Genomic DNA, 18,620 nt, shown 5'->3' with positions numbered 1-18,620 from the left:
TCCTCGAAGCCGTCCGAAAGTCGTTCTCCATGGCCTCCCCAAACTCCTCCCACGCCCGAGTTTTTGCCTCAGCAACCACCAAAGCCGCATTCCGCTTGGCCTGCCGGTACCTATCAGCTGCCTCCAGGGTCCCACAGAACAAAATGGTCCTGTAGGACTCCTTCTTCAGCTTGACAGCATCCTTCACCGCCGGTGTCCACCAACGGGTTCGGGAATTGCCGCCACGACAGGCACCGACCACCTTACGGCCAGAGCTCCGGTCAGCTGCCTCAACAATAGAGGCACGGAACATGGCCCATTCGGACTCAATGTCCCCCACCTCCCTCGGGATGTGGTCGAAGTTCTGCCGAAGGTGGGAGTTGAAGCTACTTCTGACAGGGGGCTCTGCCAGACATTCCCAGCAGACCCTCACAACACGTTTGGGCCTACCACGCCTGACCGGCATCCTCCCCCACCATCGAAGCCAACTCACCACCAGGTGGTGATCAGTGGACAGCTCCGCCCCTCTCTTCACCCGAGTGTCCAAGACATGTGGCCGCAAGTCCGACGACACGACCACAAAGTCGATCATCGAACTGAGGCCTAGGGTGTCCTGGTGCCAAGTGCACATATGAACACCCCTATGCTTGAACATGGTGTTCGTTATGGACAATCCGTGACGAGCACAGAAGTCCAATAACAAAACACCACTCGGGTTCAGATCGGGGGGGCCATTTCTCCCAATCACGCCCTTCTAGGTCTCACTGTCATTGCCCACGTGAGCATTGAAGTCTCCCAGCAGAACAAGGGAGTCCCCAGAAGGTATGCCCTCTAGCACCCCCTCCAGGGACTCCAAAAAGGGTGGGTACTCCGAACTGCTGTTCGGTGCATACGCACAAACAACAGTTAGGACCCGTCCCCCCACCCGAAGGCGAAGGGAGGCTACCCTCTCGTCCACCGGGGTAAACCCCAATGTACAGGCTCCAAGTCGGGGGGCAATAAGTATACCCACACCCGCTCGGCGCCTCTCACCGGGGGCAACTCCAGAGTGGTAGAGTCCAGCCCCTCTCAAGGAGATTGGTTCCAGAGTCCAAGCTGTGCGTCGAGATGAGTCCGACTATATCTAGCCGGAACCTCTCAACTTCGCGCACAAGCTCAGGCTCCTTCCCCTTCAGATATACAATGTATATTAGAAGCCCCTCCTTTAACCGCCACCTTATCGTGGTGGAGGGGTTTGCGTGTCGCAATGATCCTAGGAGCTTTGTTGTCCGGGGCTTTATGCCCCTGGTAGGGCCACCCAAGGCAAACTGGTCCTAGGTGAGGGATGAGACAAAGAGCAGTTAAACAAACCTCCTATGATGAAAAACAATTTTGGACGGCGTTTTCCCTTGCCCGGACGCGGGTCACCGGGGCCCCACTCTGGAGCCAGGCCTGGAGGTGGGGCTCGATGGCGAGCGCCTGGTGGCCGGGCCTGCACCCATGGGGCTCGGTCAGGCACAGCCCGAAGAGACAACGTGGGTCCCCCTTCCCATGGGCTCACCACCTATGGGAGGGGCCAAGGAGGTCGGGTGCAGTGTGAGTTGGGTGGTGGCCGAAGGCAGGGACCTTGGCGGTCCGATCCTCGGCTACAGAAGCTGGCTTTTGGGACGTGGAATGTCACCTCTCTGAAGGGGAAGGAGCCTGAACTTGTACGCGAAGTTGAGAGGTTCTGGCTAGATATAGTCGGACTCACCTCGATGCACAGCTTGGACTCTGGAACCAATCTCCTTGAGAGGGGCTGGACTCTGTACCACTCTGGAGTTGCCCCCGGTGAGAGGCGCCGAGCGGGTGTGGGTATACTTATTGCCCCCCGACTTGGAGCCTGTATTAAAAATTATACTACTTCTAATATACATTGTAGTATAATTTTTAATACATATAAAAACAGACAAAGAGAAGCCATTGGAATGGAGGAATCGTTCAGTTCTTTCACAAAGGTTGTTGACGATTAAAGTTCTATTCAGTAGAGTGCAGGAGGCATTGTTCTTGGCACAGAGATGGCGTCTGTGCTGAGGGCTCCTGCCTTGAGGTTCCCACACATTTTGTATATTCAGTGAGCTATTTGTGATCAATACTAGGTATGGATAGCTACCAACTGAGCTATCTGCATATAGATTAGGCTCTCTAAGACGCCCATAATAGCATTTCCTTTCATTATCTGCACACAGTGCGCCTGTCCCGATCACTAACCTTCAATTACAGCCCTTGCTTTATTTGTTTTTCTATTTTTTTTTTAATTTAAAAAAAATGAATGCATGCTAACATAATTAGGCTCACTAATAAGAATTATTAAACAGTTATTTTTCATTTCTGGTTACAAACTGGGGTGGTGCAGTGGTAGCGCTGCTGCCTTGCAGTTAGGAGACCCAGGTTCACTTCCCGGGTCCTCCCTGCGTGGAGTTTGCATGTTCTCCCTGTGTCTGCGTGGGTTTCCAAAGACATACAGGTTAGGTGGATTGGCGATCCTAAATTGTCCCTAGTGTGTGTGCTGGGTGTGTCTGTGTGTGTGTCCTGTGGTCGATTGGCGGCCTGCCTTGGATTGGTTCCTGCCTTGTGCCCTGTGTTGGCTGGGATTGGCTCCAGCAGACCCCCGTGACCCTGTGGTTCGGATTCAGCTGGTTGAAAAATAGATGGATGGAAGATGTTCATTTAATGATGTACGTAAATGAACTGAGCCTTTCAAATTTAAAATGATTACTGACGTGCAATACATATTTTAAGTAAATTAAGAAAATGTCACCAAATTCTCTAATATAGTGAGTTTAAATCTGATCTTTAACAAAATGGTGAATTGTTAAAAGTACAGTTGAAAGATGGAATTAAATTCCAAAATCAGACTGATTCTGTAAAAACTGGAATTATATGCAAGTGCACATCTGGGTTTCCTCAGGTAACTTTTATCTCCCACAATCCAAATGAAACCCATGATGGACTTCCTGCCCGTCAGGAGTTTATTCTGATATTGTTACAGCAGGACATTGAAAAAACAGTGGAAATGTGTGAAATTAAAATATTTTAAAATTTAAATTAAATCAGCTTTGAACGCCATAAATTCAAAAGGTACACCAAACCATCAAGCTAGGACTGTTTGTTTCTTCCTTGAATGTACACCAGGCTTTCATGTCACACATTAGACATGCAAGCACAAACAAACAATTTATACTGGACGGCAAGACTGGTAGTGTGGGAGAGTTTGGAATTTAATTTGTACTTCAGGTCCTTAGTACGACTAAGCATTTAAGTGAAATTCAAATGAGCTCTGCATTTGGTGCATGAATAAGATGTTAATGAAGATGATGTGAAATCTGCCTACTGTCTATGAGACATTAAGGAACCTGACAAACGGTGCGTCACCTGACTCCTACCCCATCAGACTGACAGTTACACAAATAGCGTCAAGGTTTGCAGGCCACCAATAACTGCAGGAAAAAGGAGTTAAACAACAATTGTGTAAATTGTGTATGTAGTGTTTCATTTTATTTTTTGTCTTTTTTTTGTATTTTTTTATTTAATTCTTAAGTGTGTTACATCATGCGTAATGGGTTGCTAGTGGACCTTGCCTTTTTTTCTAAGCATGGCCTCCATGACTCACATCACAAAGACTCAACAATAAATTTCAGTGCAGTTTCTCCAAGATACGTATTTGACAACTTAACAAGTGCAATTTGATAATATTGAATTTGGCATCCTGGCTTTTGACTCAAAATTCTTTTGTTTTTTTTGGCTCTGGTTACGCAATAGTACTATGGTGAGCTACTCTTTGTAGCCCATGTCTGGCTACAATTACAGCGTGACTTTCTTTTTTTTTCTTTTTTTTTGTTTTAATTTTATTAATTTTAATCATTCAATACAAATAGATCAGTTTTTACAAAAAATAGGATTGAAAACAGATCGACCCTCACCCCTGAGAAAGAGAACATGGCCAATGGAGTAAACCTTAAAGCTTGTAAACATACCTAAATTGATTAGTTTAATAGGGTAATAGAGATGAATGGAGAAGACAAAAAAATGCAGAGAGAATTGCTTCCTCGGTGCTTTAAGAGCTTATTCTAAAATATTATTGATTAGATCCTGCCAGGTTTTGAAAAAGTTCTGTACAGATCCTCTAACTGAGAATTAGATTTTTTTCAATTTCAAATAATATAAAACATCGGTTTCCCACTGACTTAAAAGAGGAGAGTTAGGATTCTTCCAGTTTAGCAAAATAAGTCTGCGTGCCAAAAGTGTAGTGAAGGGAATCACAGTTTGTTTGTCCTTCTCCACTTTAAACCCATCTGGAAGAACACCAAAAACAGCTGTTAGTGGATTAGGAGGGACTGGGACACCAAGGCTGTCTGAGAGGCACTTAAAAATTTTGGTCCAAAATTATGTTAGTTTGGTGCAGGCCCAAAACATGTGACCCAGTGAGGCTGGGACTTGATTGCAGCGTTCGCAGGTTGGATCTTGCCCTGGAAACATTTTGGACAGTTTTAAGAGAGACAGATGTGCTCGATATATAATTTTGAATTGAATAATACAGCGTGACTTTCAAAATGATTTACACCCTTTCGAGGAGACTTGTTTTGTTTTCAGTTTCGTTCTCAAACACACCTCTTCTGGTCTGTTGCTATTCACCACTCAGCGGTTGCTCTCTATAACCCTTTGCCAGCAGATTAATCAGAATACTGAATTAGAGGTATAAGACTAGCAGTGAGCATCCTTGCCACAGACTAGCCATGCTGTGTCGTGTGTTCACAACAGGCATAACAGAAACTTTCTGGCTAGATAATATCAACTTCAATTTTTGTTTCACATATTTGGTTTGATGAGCAATCTTCTGTCCTTCTAGTTTTGGCCCCTGCATGTTTTGTCTAAGGTTTCATCTTTCAGTTCTGTTTACTGTGTTGCCTTTTTCAACACTGTGATTCCTGATTGCACAATCTGACACCCTCAAGGCAATGAGATCCAGCATCTCAAAGTCATTTAGTGTGATGTTGGCCTTAGGTGTTGCTTTTATTCCAAACCTGCTATAGTGTCTGCCAAGGTGAAAGGTCAGGGACCCCCTAATTTAGCTTTACAATCCCCTTTGGGGGATCCCTGAAAATATATTTTAAAAACATAGTGTTATAAATCCCATAGTTCCTAATACTTGGTTTGTGAGAAAATCTGCTCAAATATAAATTCAGAAGAAGATCATTGTTAGGGTGGTTCCTTTTATTGTAGCCTACTTTACCCTCAAAATGCTATGCTTCTGCCATCCATGTTCTTAACTAACTAGAGCTGCAGAACTGGGGCCTCATGTATAACGGCGTGCGTAGAACTCACACTATAACATGGCGTAAGCACAAAAGCGGGAATGTGCGTACACACAGAAAAATCCAGATGCAGGAATCTGTATGTACGCAAACTTTCACGTTCTTCCACTACATAAATCCCGCTCAGCGTGAAAAGTAACGCACGTGCACGCGCCTTCTGTCCCGCCCCAACTCCTCCCAGAATTATGCCTCTTTGAATATGCAAATCGATATAAATAGCCTTCTGAGAAAAGACAATGGGAAAAGCACGGGGGAAAATATAAGAATTTCAGCGAATACCAAGTGGAGGCAAAGGAAAAACGTACTATTTGTTGGTTTAAACAGTGGTATAATCAATAAAAGGAAGTTGATCGAGTGACAGAGTGTCGGAAAAACTCGAAAGCTCAAGTTCACAAAGTCGCACAGTACCCGAAATAAAAAAGAAATCACATATCAAAGTCACCGTGAAAAGGCGAGTCGTAGCCCACCGTCTGAGTGTCATATGAAAGCTTATTAGGGTACAGACAACAAAAATAGGCACACAGTGGGAAAAAAGCACGAAATGTCAACCTTAATTTCGAAATTTCCACTTTAATCATGTAGTTTATTTTGCCATTAAAGTAGAACAACATAAACTTCATCTTAAAATCGTTTAATTTACTAGTTTCTCAAATCCCATTGTAACTAAAGTAGGATGTTAAATGCTTTGTTCTGTATTTGATCTTCTTTGTGCTCTATGTGTGTGAATCACTACCTGCTTCTTAAACGGGCTTTCTCTTTCTTTGACAGTACACATAATCCATTACATTCGTGATATTACAACTCTCTGAATAATTCAAATACTGAGATGTATACGTGATATCTTTTTCATGATGATAGGAATGAAAGCATGTTATTAAACATGGGGACACAGTGGCGCAGTGCTTGTTCATGTCTCACGCAAGAGGCTTGCTGCGCCATGCGTGACCTTCAATGACATAATTTATCACAGCAGTATTGTCTCTTTCAAACGTACTAACCTCCAATTCCTGTCCTTACTTTTCTTTCTCCAAATACCCAATCGCCACACAATCAGCTATGTAATAGACGTGAAGCCATTTGTAAGCTTAGAACGCCGATTCTTCAAAACTTTTAAGGAACATTGAAATATCTTCGTAGTACATGTTTAATTATTCTATCCATCTATCCTTCCAGTGTCGCGTCAGCACCAGCAATAATACAGCGCAATGCAGGAGCTATCCGTGAACTAGCTAGCGCTGCTGCACCGTGTCCTCACATGTTTAATTATTAACAATACAGATTATTTAAATGAAGTTAAAGTTTTATCTGTATAATATAATTAATATATTTTACTGCATTTCATCTTAAAAATGAATACCGTCATCATATGTAAATACGCGCTTTATAAAGTGGCGCAGGTTGTGCAATATTATAACTGTAGTGCAAGTTTACAGTGAGGTAATTGTACTTATAAGTAAACAGTTCTACAAGGAGCACTTGATGGACTGATTGAGTGCGTTTAGAGTTCTTGGGATGAAACTTTTTCTAAACCGCGAAGTCCGTACTGGGAAGTCTCTAAAGCATTTTGCTGTGGTTGAGGTAGTGTGTGCTTGAAACTGTATACCGATAATTCTCTTTCCGATCAGCTGCTGCTGTGATTCCCCACTCAGATACAGTGATACAAATTCTCCGAGTGGTGCAGTGAGAGTAATATGGAAAAAGATGATCTGCTGTGACAACCCTTAACGGGAGCAGCTGAAAGAAGAAGAAGAAGATGCAGTGAGAGTTACAACGCTAAAGCAGTTATGGTATTTGGAATACTATGGCTATTCCCTGGACCATTATATTGCTGCAGGTTAATTACAATCAGATGCATTACACTAATAAACAATATGCAGTTAGTTTCACTGTATTTATAAAGCCATGTCAGGAATGTGGAGCTAAGAAAGAAAGGTTGACCACACAGGAACAGTAGCACTGCTTTGACACTGGGTGCCGCCAGTCTGCAAAACCGAGCGGAGAAATTGCTACGCCAAGGTATGAGGTACCGTGGAAATGTGCGTGGCTTTACGCAAAGTTTAGGTTTTATACATCACGATTTGAGCGTGGAAACATTCGTACACAACATTTCTGTGTGTACGCACCGTTTATACATGAGGCCCCTGGTCTGTGGCATGGTAGATTTAATGCAATTTAGTTTAGCCTGGCTGTGCTTTGAAACAAAGAAAAGACAACAAAGTTCTCTTTTCATATATTTTAGATTTACTTTAAAACAATCAGACAGAACAATTAAATTGTCTTGAAAGAAGATATTTCAATTGAAAGTTCTGCACCTGTTAAAGTTGGAGTCAGCACCGCTATGGCAAGTGGGCTGACATGATCTGCTGTCTCATAAAGAAATGTAGTGCGTGGCTGTTCTTTGTGATGCTGGTCAGAATCACAAGGTGGTGTGGCTTTCATTTGGAGATTCTATATCCAAGTACAATTTGATTAGTCTATTTAAATTATTTAAACTGTAAGTGATAGCATTTTATTAAGTTAATTGTATATCCTACAGTTCCAGAGCAAAGTTTTGGTGTTCAGCCAACGATGTAGCAATAATGGGACCCCCTTACCTTACTAGGGTGTATTTCACATGCTGGTTTCTGTGTTCACAGTGTAAGTAATATTATGGATTTGGAAAACTAGTTGTGTTAGCCATAGGTTAATACTTCAAACAATTGTTCAATTGTTCAATAACTTTTTCTGTTTCAAAATAATAATTACCGTATAATTACCATATATACTCACTTATAAGTCGGGTCTTGAAACCCGAAAAATCGATCATAAAACCAGACCCCGACTTATACACCCATTCAAAAATACGACACTTCATTATTTTTTTAACATCTTTTTTGCCTCCTCCAATCTTGCATTTGTGGTGTTATGGGTCCACAGCTCTTCCAGCAAAGGCCAGTTTGTTTAAAATAAATAATCACCGCGCTCGTGGCTTAGCGAGGGGGCGTGGTGGCTGTAGCGAGCCGCAGGGCGATCTGCGGTGTGGGTGTTTCTCACCTAAGTGCACAGGTGAGAGACTGCCCACATCCGTGATTGTTCCTGTGGCTAATGGGCTGCAGCTGCTATGTCCTCTCTGCATATATAGAGAAGCCCGAGACGGTTAGGGAGATGAAAAGAAAAGAAAGGTAAAAGGAAAAGAAAAGAAAAGAAAAGAAAAGAAAGGAAAGAGAACAGGAGGTGGCTGAAAAAAAAAGCAAGCAGGAAGCGAGCGAGCGCCGGTGCGAGCAAGAGCAGGCTCGCATGGGAGAAAACAGGCAGCTGGGAGGAGAGCCCACAAGGGGAGTGTTTGGCCAACACTCAGTGGGTTGAGAAAGCGGTCACTCCAACTGAGCGATTTAGGAGCTGGAGTGACCAGTGGAGTAATCGACTTGGCCGTTGCTAGGAGCGGGAGTCGAGGAGGCTTTGGACTGGTTTAGCCTTAGCGTGAGCGCCTTGGCCGCTGGGGAATTGACCAAAGTCTCAGTCCGGTTGGGAGCCCGATGAAGCCAAGGATCGGAGAGCTACCGGACCTGAGTGAAGGGCAGCTGTTCCTGCAGGTAGGCAACTCTCCTTTAGAGCAGCCCAGATGGCTTTGTCATTTTAAAGGATTGCTTCTTGTTGGATTTTTAATCTCGTTATTCTTAGAAGATTTTTCTATTTATTGATTTTAACCTCCACACGTTTATTTATATGGATTATTTATTGACTTTTGATTTATTGAACTTTGACACCTGTTTTGATTTGTCTTTTAATAAAAGCACTTTGCACTTTGTTACACCATCCCCTTGCTCATTGTTATTGCCTCACTGTCTAGCTCATCGGTGACATTACCGACGGTGTTGGGTTCAAAGGCTCCTGAACAGCCAAGGGGAGCATGGAGCTGAACCCGCATCATCACAGCATCAGTTTCTCAGACACATCGAATTTGGTTGCAGCAGTGCAGTTACCAGTTTCTTTCACCACTTCCATGATGTTTCATTTAAAACCAGCTTCATATTTTCTTCTGATCGAACACTCCATCATAGGTAAGGGATGCTCTTAAAATAAAGGTGTATGAAGGTGTGAGATACAAAAAACACAAATCAGTGCAAATGTCACTTCGGAATAGTTCGGGTGGTCACGTAGACACAGTAGCGAGAGAGAGACAAAGAGGTTAGGAGTGCGCACTGAGACAGCGCATTGCCGCACCCACATAGAAATAAAAAGGCAGTGTGCTCCGTGGTTACTCCCTCAGGTGGGTGTTAGCATATCATAATCCCTTGCACTAAAAGCGTGAGTTTTCCGCATTCGACTTATACGACTGACATTATAAAATACCAGAAATTATATTAAAATCAAGCCCCGACTTATCCGCGGGAGAACTTATCCGCGAGTATATAAGGTACACCATAATGTAAAAATTCAGGATTACAGTAATAACTCAGTTAATGAATTAGATATATTCCAGGACTTTAGTTCATTATAAGAAACTACATTATCAGAGGTAGATTTACCATGGGAGGAACATGAAAACATCTTGTAGGATTGGTGCAGCTTCTGCTGTCACCTGGATTTTCCATGGCTGCATATTGTGAGCTGGGGGGCTGATCGCACCCTCAGAGAATACAGACGTCCCTGGGAAAACCCCTGAAAAACATTGACAGACTACCTTCACATTTCTCCTTACCTTACTTGGCGGCTCTGTCGTGTGATAAGCCTCTCGTGCGGTACTCCACTTACTTAAAAGCCTGTACGGGCACCTGTCAGATTCAGAATTGATTGTTTGCTTTTCTCTCTCTCTCTCCCACTCTCTCTGACATTCTCTGCTCCTGGCGGAACTGTCATCTCTGACTTGTCATGGAGCACGTTTAAACTTTTGAAAAAGAGACAAATGTTTGTTTGGAGTGTTTGAATAACGTTCCTGTCTCTCTACAACCTCCTGTGTTTCTGCGCAAATCTGTGACCCAAGCATGACAATATGCTCTTATCTGCCTCTTCCACTGGCATACACATTTATACCACCATCTCTACCTCACATCTCACTTAAGGTTAGAGACAACACCATCTACCTCACTTTCCTGAATACTTTAACAAAGGACAAACACCTATGATGTGCTTGCGGGTAGTTGCTCTTTATCTGCGTCATTTTTTCCATGCCCTACATCAGCTGCTTTCCTGCATGGGTCCTAACCCCCATTTATTTTATAACATGGCATGTCTTTTCTCTGTTTTCTCCCCTGTTGTGAACTAGGAGTCCCAAGCACTAAAGACTTCCAAAGCATGTAGTCGAAAACACTTTCAATAATGCCCACTAGAGGGGGGCCTGGCTAGTAATAAGAACAAGTACCAAATCTTTATAAAATTAAGGATTTGTTCTTTTAAAAAAGGATTCCAATCACAATGAATCTATGTGGAGCATAAAGGCTAAATACAATTTCCTGGAACAAAGCCAATCAAGTTCAACAAAGTCCCGGTGCAGAATCCAAATGGAGTGGCTGATAAAACAGCAAAAGGTCAAAATAAACAAAGGGCACAAGAACAGCAAAACACAGCTAGCTCCTCGACTCCAGAAGGCATTCACAATGAACTTGAACTTCCAGGAACTGTGGAAGACCCTCTGAATATATAGGGTGAAGGGCAGTTTCTACGAGTGATTGGCAGGTGGCCCTCTTGGGGGACCACCCACAAAATAAATGGAACATAACAAAGTCAGCTTATATACAGAGACAAAACCAAAAATAAAGAATAATACACATAATCAGCATAAAAAGAATCAAAAATGAACAAAGAGACATAAAACATGAGTTTGAACCCCAGCTGGATGTTATGAACTATAGGAGTCCCAAGACACATAAATCCCAAAAAGCACTTCCAATAATGCCCACTACTGGGGGATATACCACCAAACCCCAAGTAGATAAAAGGGCAAACACAAAATGTAAAAAAAAAATGTTTTACAAATAAGCTCTGTAGCATACAACGAGAAGCTCCATAGAGCAAAATGGAGTTGCCTAAAACACAAGGCAATCCAAGCAAACAAAGTCCCATATCACAAATCCAGCGAATATTCAAAAACAAGGGAAAATGTCAGGAATCCAGAAAAAAAAACCATCTTAAAAGCAGAGAAAACACAAGAACTAGCCAACATTTCCTATTTAATTTAAACTGAACCACCAGAAATTGTGGGAGACCCTCTGGATTTATAGGGCAAAGTGCAGTTCCTGGCCATTATTGGCAGGTGGCTCCACCTCATGGGGAACCGCCTACAAAACAGTTTACATAGATAGACACAATAAAAAAAGAATAATGCACAGATCCCACAAAAATAACAGTAATATAAATAAAGGAATAAAAAATGAACAAAATTGACCTAAAACATGAATTTGAACCCCAGCCGATGGGGGAACCCTGGCTGAAACATGAAGTCCCCTCCTTATAATGCACATTTCAGAAACATACTGCTTTATGTTTTTGTGACATACTGGGCAAATTATACTTATTACTTTGTTAAAATGCTTTATTAATATAAGTACCAGATATGCAAAATAGCTAAGCACTCATGTAAAATAACTTCCTGTTCCACAGCACACCAAATATCGAGAACAGACAAGGACTTTTCAGTGTAAGGAAGTTGCACAGTGAACACCCAGCGCTCTAGCAGACTGGTACTTAAATTTGCACGTGGGCCATAGCACATTTAATGCCAGCTTTGCTTTAAAGGAAATTTGTTCTCAGAGGAATCATTAACCAAGGTATTACTGTATTGCCAAATAACTAATGAGGACAGGAAACATTTTAAAATGTTTAAATAAGCATCCATTAAAAAAAACTACTGTATAGCTTATGTTATTACTAGTAACATCAAACATTTCTGCTACTATGTACGATATTTAAATACTCATTCAGCATGATGGAAAGTAAAACTACATTGAAAAGACAGACAGTTGGACATTAATGAAAAATGTTCCAGAATATATAACCCACTTGTCATGCATTGGAGAGGGGAGAACAGAAAAATAACACAAACTCACAAAATCTCATTAAAAAAAAACAAAAAACAAATATTTGTTTCTCCATTTATAGGTTTGCCCCCGGCATACTGGGGAGGCTGAGTCACTCTGATTTTACAGTATTGCTTGAATTATCAATTGCAGTCAATCTCACCAATTATTCACAATACATTTCCATTCATTTGCCAGTTTGGGAGCCACCCTTGTAATTGTATGTCTCGCCAAGCCAGGCATTTCGCTTTGTTCTGTTAACCATTGCATAGTAACGCTGAACAGTTGTGGATTTCATTATGAAGTGAAAAAAGAGGCACAGGCAGAGAGACTTTCACTTCAATTTTCTATAGATCTGACACACTCTTTTGTATACTAGAAACCACAAACAGTCTTCTTTAGAACTACAGCAATACAAAGCAATCTTCATATCACTGCTCATCTGAATGGAAATAATTAATACGTACATTTTGTTATGATCTGCAGGATGCCGAGGTAACACTGCTCTAAAACCAGTCTTCGGTCGGCCTGTCTCCCTGGACATGATCAGGATGAAATAAAGAGTATTACACAGTTGGAAAGAATATTTCAAATATCACAGCAATTGTTATATGTCTTGGACTTTTATCAGACTAAAAAATAATAAAACTTCATTTTGCAATTTAGGCAACATATGAAGGAAAGGACTGAGGTCTGGAGGTGCAGGAGAGAAAAAGGAGCTTCAGAGAAGTATGTGAGGATTGTCCAGGATTTGTACGAGGGAGTGAGGACTCAGGGTAAAAGCAGTGTTGGGGTAACAGACAAGATCCCAGTTAGAGTAGGTCTGCACCAGGGAACTTCTTCAAGTCCTTACCTCTTCGATCTAGTTATGACTGTTTTGAGTCATGGAATAAAAGACCAATCAGTTTGATGATGACATTGTGTTGCGTAGCTGGAGAAGGGAAAAGGGCTTTAGAAGATAGAGGGTTGAAAATAAACAGTTAGAAGACAGGAAATATGAGGTTTAATGATGATCAGGATTCAGACGTTAGCCTGCAGGGAGAGCTATTGAAATCCATCCATCCATTATCCAACCTGCTATATCCTAACTACAGGGTCACGGGGGTCTGCTGGAGCCAATCCCTGCCAGTACAGGGCACAAGGCAGGAAACAGCCAACCGCAGGGCGCGCACACACACCCACACACCAAGCACGCACTAGGGCCAATTTAGAATCACCAATGCACCTAACCTGCATGTCTTAGGACTGTGGGTGGAAACTGGAGTGCCCAGAGGAAACCCACGCAGACATAGTGAGAACATGCAAACTCCACACAGGGAGGACCCAGGAAGCGAACCCGGGTCTCCTAACTGTGAGGCAGCAGCACTACCCACTGTGCCACCATTTAGGATCAGTGGTAGCCTGAGAGGCAACTAAAGTGGGAGAGATATCTAAGGAAAGTAGATTGAAGTGGTATGGACATGTGATGAGGAGAGACAATGAATATGTGGGATAAAGACTGATAGGAATGGCCAAAGTTGAGGTGGATGGATAAAGTCAAAGAAGATCTGAAAGTAAAGAATTTGACTAGCAAGGAGGTACAGGACTGAGCTGTTTGGAGAAGGTTGATCAGGCACATCAACCTCACAAAGAAGTTGGAAAAGATGAAGAGGAAGAAAAACAGGAGAAGATTCAGGAAAGGACTGATTAGTTAGTCTAACTGCCAATGAAACCACATTTCTTCAGCATGCCTCCTTTGATCCCACCACCAACAGAAGGTATTTTTACATTGAACTTAATCATGGATACTCTTGAAAAAATCTTTCTTTGGAGCTGTTGACATAAGCAATAAATAGTTACCAACATCAAATGAAAAATGTGTGTTTTGTAACCAGGACATCTCTTACAGTTGCCAATGAGTTAATATCAACATATTGTTCTTCCAATTTTAACATTTTTAACATGAAAGCAGGCTTTAATCATAATGTGTCAGGTAATGGTCAATATTTAAGCTTATTTAATCAAAATATTAAAATAAATAATTCACTCCACAATTTTTTCATCTGTTACTTATTCCACTTTGTTTGTAGTAGACAAAATTCTTAATACAATGGGTTTCAAAAAGGAGAACAAATTGAGAAACAGAAAAATACAGGTAATGTCAAAATGTCCATGAAACAAATCTTGAACAAGGTAGGTGGGTCTTCCATTCCAAAGCTTGAATTCTTCAGAAAAGGTTTGCTTAGCAATATTTTATCCAACATCATGGAATGTTGTGAGCACACAGCTGGAGACCTGACGTGTGGTTTATGAGGCATGAATAATTTTGCATTTTGATATCTTTTGTTGTTGTTCAATTTGGGCCCCTGCTGAAGCCTAATGTGTCAGGAATTTTCTCTGTTCTCTGTGAAAATATTAGATTAAATGTTTTTCTTGGGTTTCACTATAAACAACAGGGGCTCATTAACAGATACAGAAACAATCATTTTTGGGTGCAGTATGGTTTGCTTAAACAGGAGTTCCATAGCCTTTTCTTGACCTCGGAAATGGTAGCTTGGCCTACCCTAGAAGCAGTTCTGTACGGGGTCTTAACATGGCCCTCCTTGCCATATGCAAGTTGTATTTGGAGTTGGGAGGTCTAGTAGTAGCAGTAGCACCAGAGTCGGGAGGAAGAGCAGCCACAGATAGCAAGGAGAAAGGATACAGGAGAGAGATATGGCTGTGTCTGTATAACATTGTTTATTTTTACTTATTATTTGCATCTCATCTCCGTATCCCTGTACACTCCTGTCCATCATTTTTATAATAAATGAACCTTTATGCACTCTTAACTGGTCTACATAAGAATGATGAATTTTTACATGTGAATATTAAGATTTTTCTAATCTACTCTAAGAAAGACATCAATCGGTTGCAGTTAGCGCAGAGTGCAGCAGCAAAAACCTTAGCCAGAAAAGGAAAATCTGAGCACATTTCGCTAGTCTTAGCACCATTACATTGGATACCTTTACAATTCCTTTAGAATTGACTTTTAAATACTGCTAATGGATTATAAAGCTTTAAATAATCAGTCTCCTTCCTATATTTTGGAGTGCCTGTCCCCCTACACTCATGGTCATAAGCTTAGAAGTACTAATTTGGTTTGCTTATTAATCCAAAAGCCATGCACTGAAGAAGTAGAGAGGTGGCCTTTTATATTATGCACCAAAAATCTGGAATACTTTCCTAAGAGGTAATATGCCAGGGTAATACTGTCTAACATTTAAAAAATTTTTAAAAACCCACTTTTTTTAATCTGTCCTTTTCCTAATTACATTTTAGTTCTTCTCTTAATAAACTAGATATGCATAGAAGTATCATACATTTAAATGATTCTGCAGTACAGTATTTATTAATCTTCACTTTTCTCTGTTTTCATTTCTTCCACTACTACCTGATCAAAGTCATGCATAGTGATGTTTGAATGTTTGAATGAAAGCAGGTACCTCAACCTTTCACAAGACCCACTGCATCAAATCTTCTAAGATGAAGACTAAAAAAACAATAAAGAACGACTTGAGGATATTTATGTTAGGTGGAATGCCCAGTAGGGGCTGGGTGGTCTTTTGGCCTAAAACCCCTACAGATTTTTTTTCTCTCAAGTTTAACTGTTTTTTTTTCTGTCCACCTCGCCAACTGACCTTCCATTTAGAAACTCTATATTTAAGGACTCTGTTTCTCTTAGTGTGGTGCACGGCGGGCATTCATGCCCGGCCGGGACGCCCAGGAGGACCGGAGGAGGGCTTGTGGATCCTCCGGAATACGAGGGGGCATCCTCCCTGGTTGCTGTGGGCACCACGGGTACAGAGCTTGGAAGCTCATCCCTGTAGGGGCCCGTGATCATGTGGTCACAATGCCTTGGGAGTGTTGAACCTCAGTACTTTCGCCACACCGGGAAGTACTGGGGGGAAGAGACTTGGAGACACCCAGTGGACTTCCGGTTTCACCGCTGGAGTTTCAACCACACAGAGTTGTGGCTACGAGCCCCAGGATGCAGCTGGAGCCCTTCCGGGGTGAATAAAAGGGGCCGGCTCCCTCCAGTCGGGGGCAAGAGTCGTGTGGAAGTAGAATGAAGCTTGGTAGAGAGGAGAGGAGGCGGTCCAGAGACTAATAAGGCATTGTGTTGTGGCCAGGACTTAAAGGGGTGCTTGGTGCTTCGGCACTGGGTATGTGCACTATAAATATGATAAATAAACATGTGTTGGGTGAAACCATCGTGTCTGCCTGTCTGTGTCCGGGCTGTTCCCCACATTAGTTATACAGTTTATCTATCTAGTGTGCGTTATGTATTTTTTGCATATTGAATTATTCTTATCTAATTTTAATTTGTTCTTCTTCACATTTACTCACTTGTCTGATGTCTTCTAAAGCATTTTGAACTTTGTCATTTGCTGTAGAAATAAATATTGCTGTTTATTTGCTTGATTGCATTTAGGTTTGGACTCTTGAACCTTCTCAGGCTGCTTTCTTCTTACCTTTCAAACCCTGCTGCACTAAAAATACGTGCTGAAAGAAAAGGCTTTGGGGTTTCCTTCACTTCATAGTCTTTTTTTAAATGATGTTGAGAAAGTTGAGCTTCTGTAGTTGTTGTCCAGCCCTATTAAATAAAAACGTAAAAAATATGAAATGTAAAATTGATAGGCTATAGTAAGCCTGACTCCAGTAAGAAAGTGGTTGAATGTTCTAAACAGTAAATGACATTACTATTTAGCAGTATTATATTCAGTGTATAGACATGATAGGAAATAAAAACTGAATGTTATGATAACATTAAAAAAATATATTGAGAAGTGCAATGACCCTCTGTACTATCCATAATAATATGAACAAAAAAAACAGCAATTAGAGTGGCCTAACATAATTACATATCCTTTTTCACATTTGGTTCAATACATCCTAATTTAGCATAGTACTTATTTGTAAGGTCAAACATCTATCCACATTCACAAATTTGAAACAGTTCCAATAAGCTTTAAAAACTGTTCAGTACACTGGCACAGCAGTTTGCACTCCTCCCTCAGGGCTCAGCCTGGGCACTAGCTTTGTGGATTTTGTATAATCTCCATGTATCTGCATGGGATTTCTTCCAGGTATGCCAGTTTCCTCACACATCCCAAGACAAACCTGTTAGCTTAACTGCCAACTCTAAGTTGACACCGTTTGAGGTAGTAAGGGCACAAGGGTCAATATAGGCCTATCCTGTGACGGGCCATCCCACCTTACATACTCAAATTAGCAAATGGATAATGGGTGGCCTAAAAGTGTGCACATAGAAAAATAAACATTGATCTACTTATGGAAAGGTCTTAAAATTCCTAAAGTAAATACTGAAAGTAAACAGCTTGTTTATACAAATAATGCTACATAGTTCACAAATAAAAAATTGTAAACATTTACAATTAAAAAGGCGAAGAGTTAATTAGCAGCAAAGTCTGGTCACTAATTAAGAGAAGGGTTAGAATGAAAACCTGCAGCCACAGTAGCTCTCCAGAGTTGGAGTTGGAGACCCCTGATCTAAACTGTTGGGTTACCGTTGTGACAAAAACCTATTTTATTTTTCCTTGAGACACAAATTCCAAATATAAAAATGAGTTTAGTGAACACAACTGCTAACTTCTCAAGCAATAAACCAAGAAAATTAAACTGTGGTGTTAGCCTGGAACGGTACAAGAAGAAATGATAAATTGTTTGACTTAACTTGAAAACCACTGATCTACAGTGGATTCAGAAAGTATTCACTTTCGCTTCACTTTTGTTCAAATTTAAATTCATTTTTTCCCCACATCAGGCAACATTAAATACCTCAGAATTACAAAGGGAAAACAAGCTTATTCTCATCAATAAAAAGTGTTATTTTGCAAAAGTATTGTGTTATTACACTAAAGTATTGCCTTATTACACAGTAAGCATTGCATTATTTTGAAAAGATTTGTAACAAGAACTGAACAAAAGTTATACGTTTCGTTTTAATTAGTAGATTGCACCCACCACATTCTTTTCTGATTGGCTGTGTGATTGTACCGTTCAAAGGACCTAAATTGGCCAGAATAAATTTACCCCTCAGCACATGCAGGATTAAATCTCTGTTCAATGCTTTTCACTTGATTGCACGCTACCCACGTGTTTAACCTCTCCTTCAACAGCTGTCAGTAGAAGGCAAGAGAATGTGCTTCCCAAGCAAGCAAACTTTTGCAAAATAACACAGTTCTATTGTAACCATACATATTGAGAAATAACACAATACTTTTGCAAAATAATGCAATTTTTTAACTGTCAGAAATAAGCTTCTGGATCA

General features: G+C 41.2%; 1 protein-coding gene across 1 annotated transcript in view; it reads right to left on the bottom strand.

The window, feature by feature from the left end:
- Positions 1–18,620, bottom strand: part of LOC114652691 (cilia- and flagella-associated protein 95-like) — a 62,145-nt gene that overhangs the window by 32,421 nt on the left and 11,104 nt on the right. The window contains exons 3-4 of the mRNA XM_028803023.2: positions 16,801–16,922; positions 12,775–12,843 (exon numbers count right to left, since the gene is read on the bottom strand). Coding sequence (XP_028658856.1) covers positions 12,775–12,843; positions 16,801–16,922 — 191 coding nt within the window. The remainder of the gene's footprint in view (positions 1–12,774; positions 12,844–16,800; positions 16,923–18,620) is intronic.

The sequence above is a fragment of the Erpetoichthys calabaricus genome, chromosome 5 (assembly GCF_900747795.2).
Source record: "Erpetoichthys calabaricus chromosome 5, fErpCal1.3, whole genome shotgun sequence".
Taxonomy (NCBI): domain Eukaryota; kingdom Metazoa; phylum Chordata; class Cladistia; order Polypteriformes; family Polypteridae; genus Erpetoichthys; species Erpetoichthys calabaricus.
Note: the sequence above shows the minus strand (reverse complement) of the source record. Positions and strands in the feature narration are given on the sequence as shown.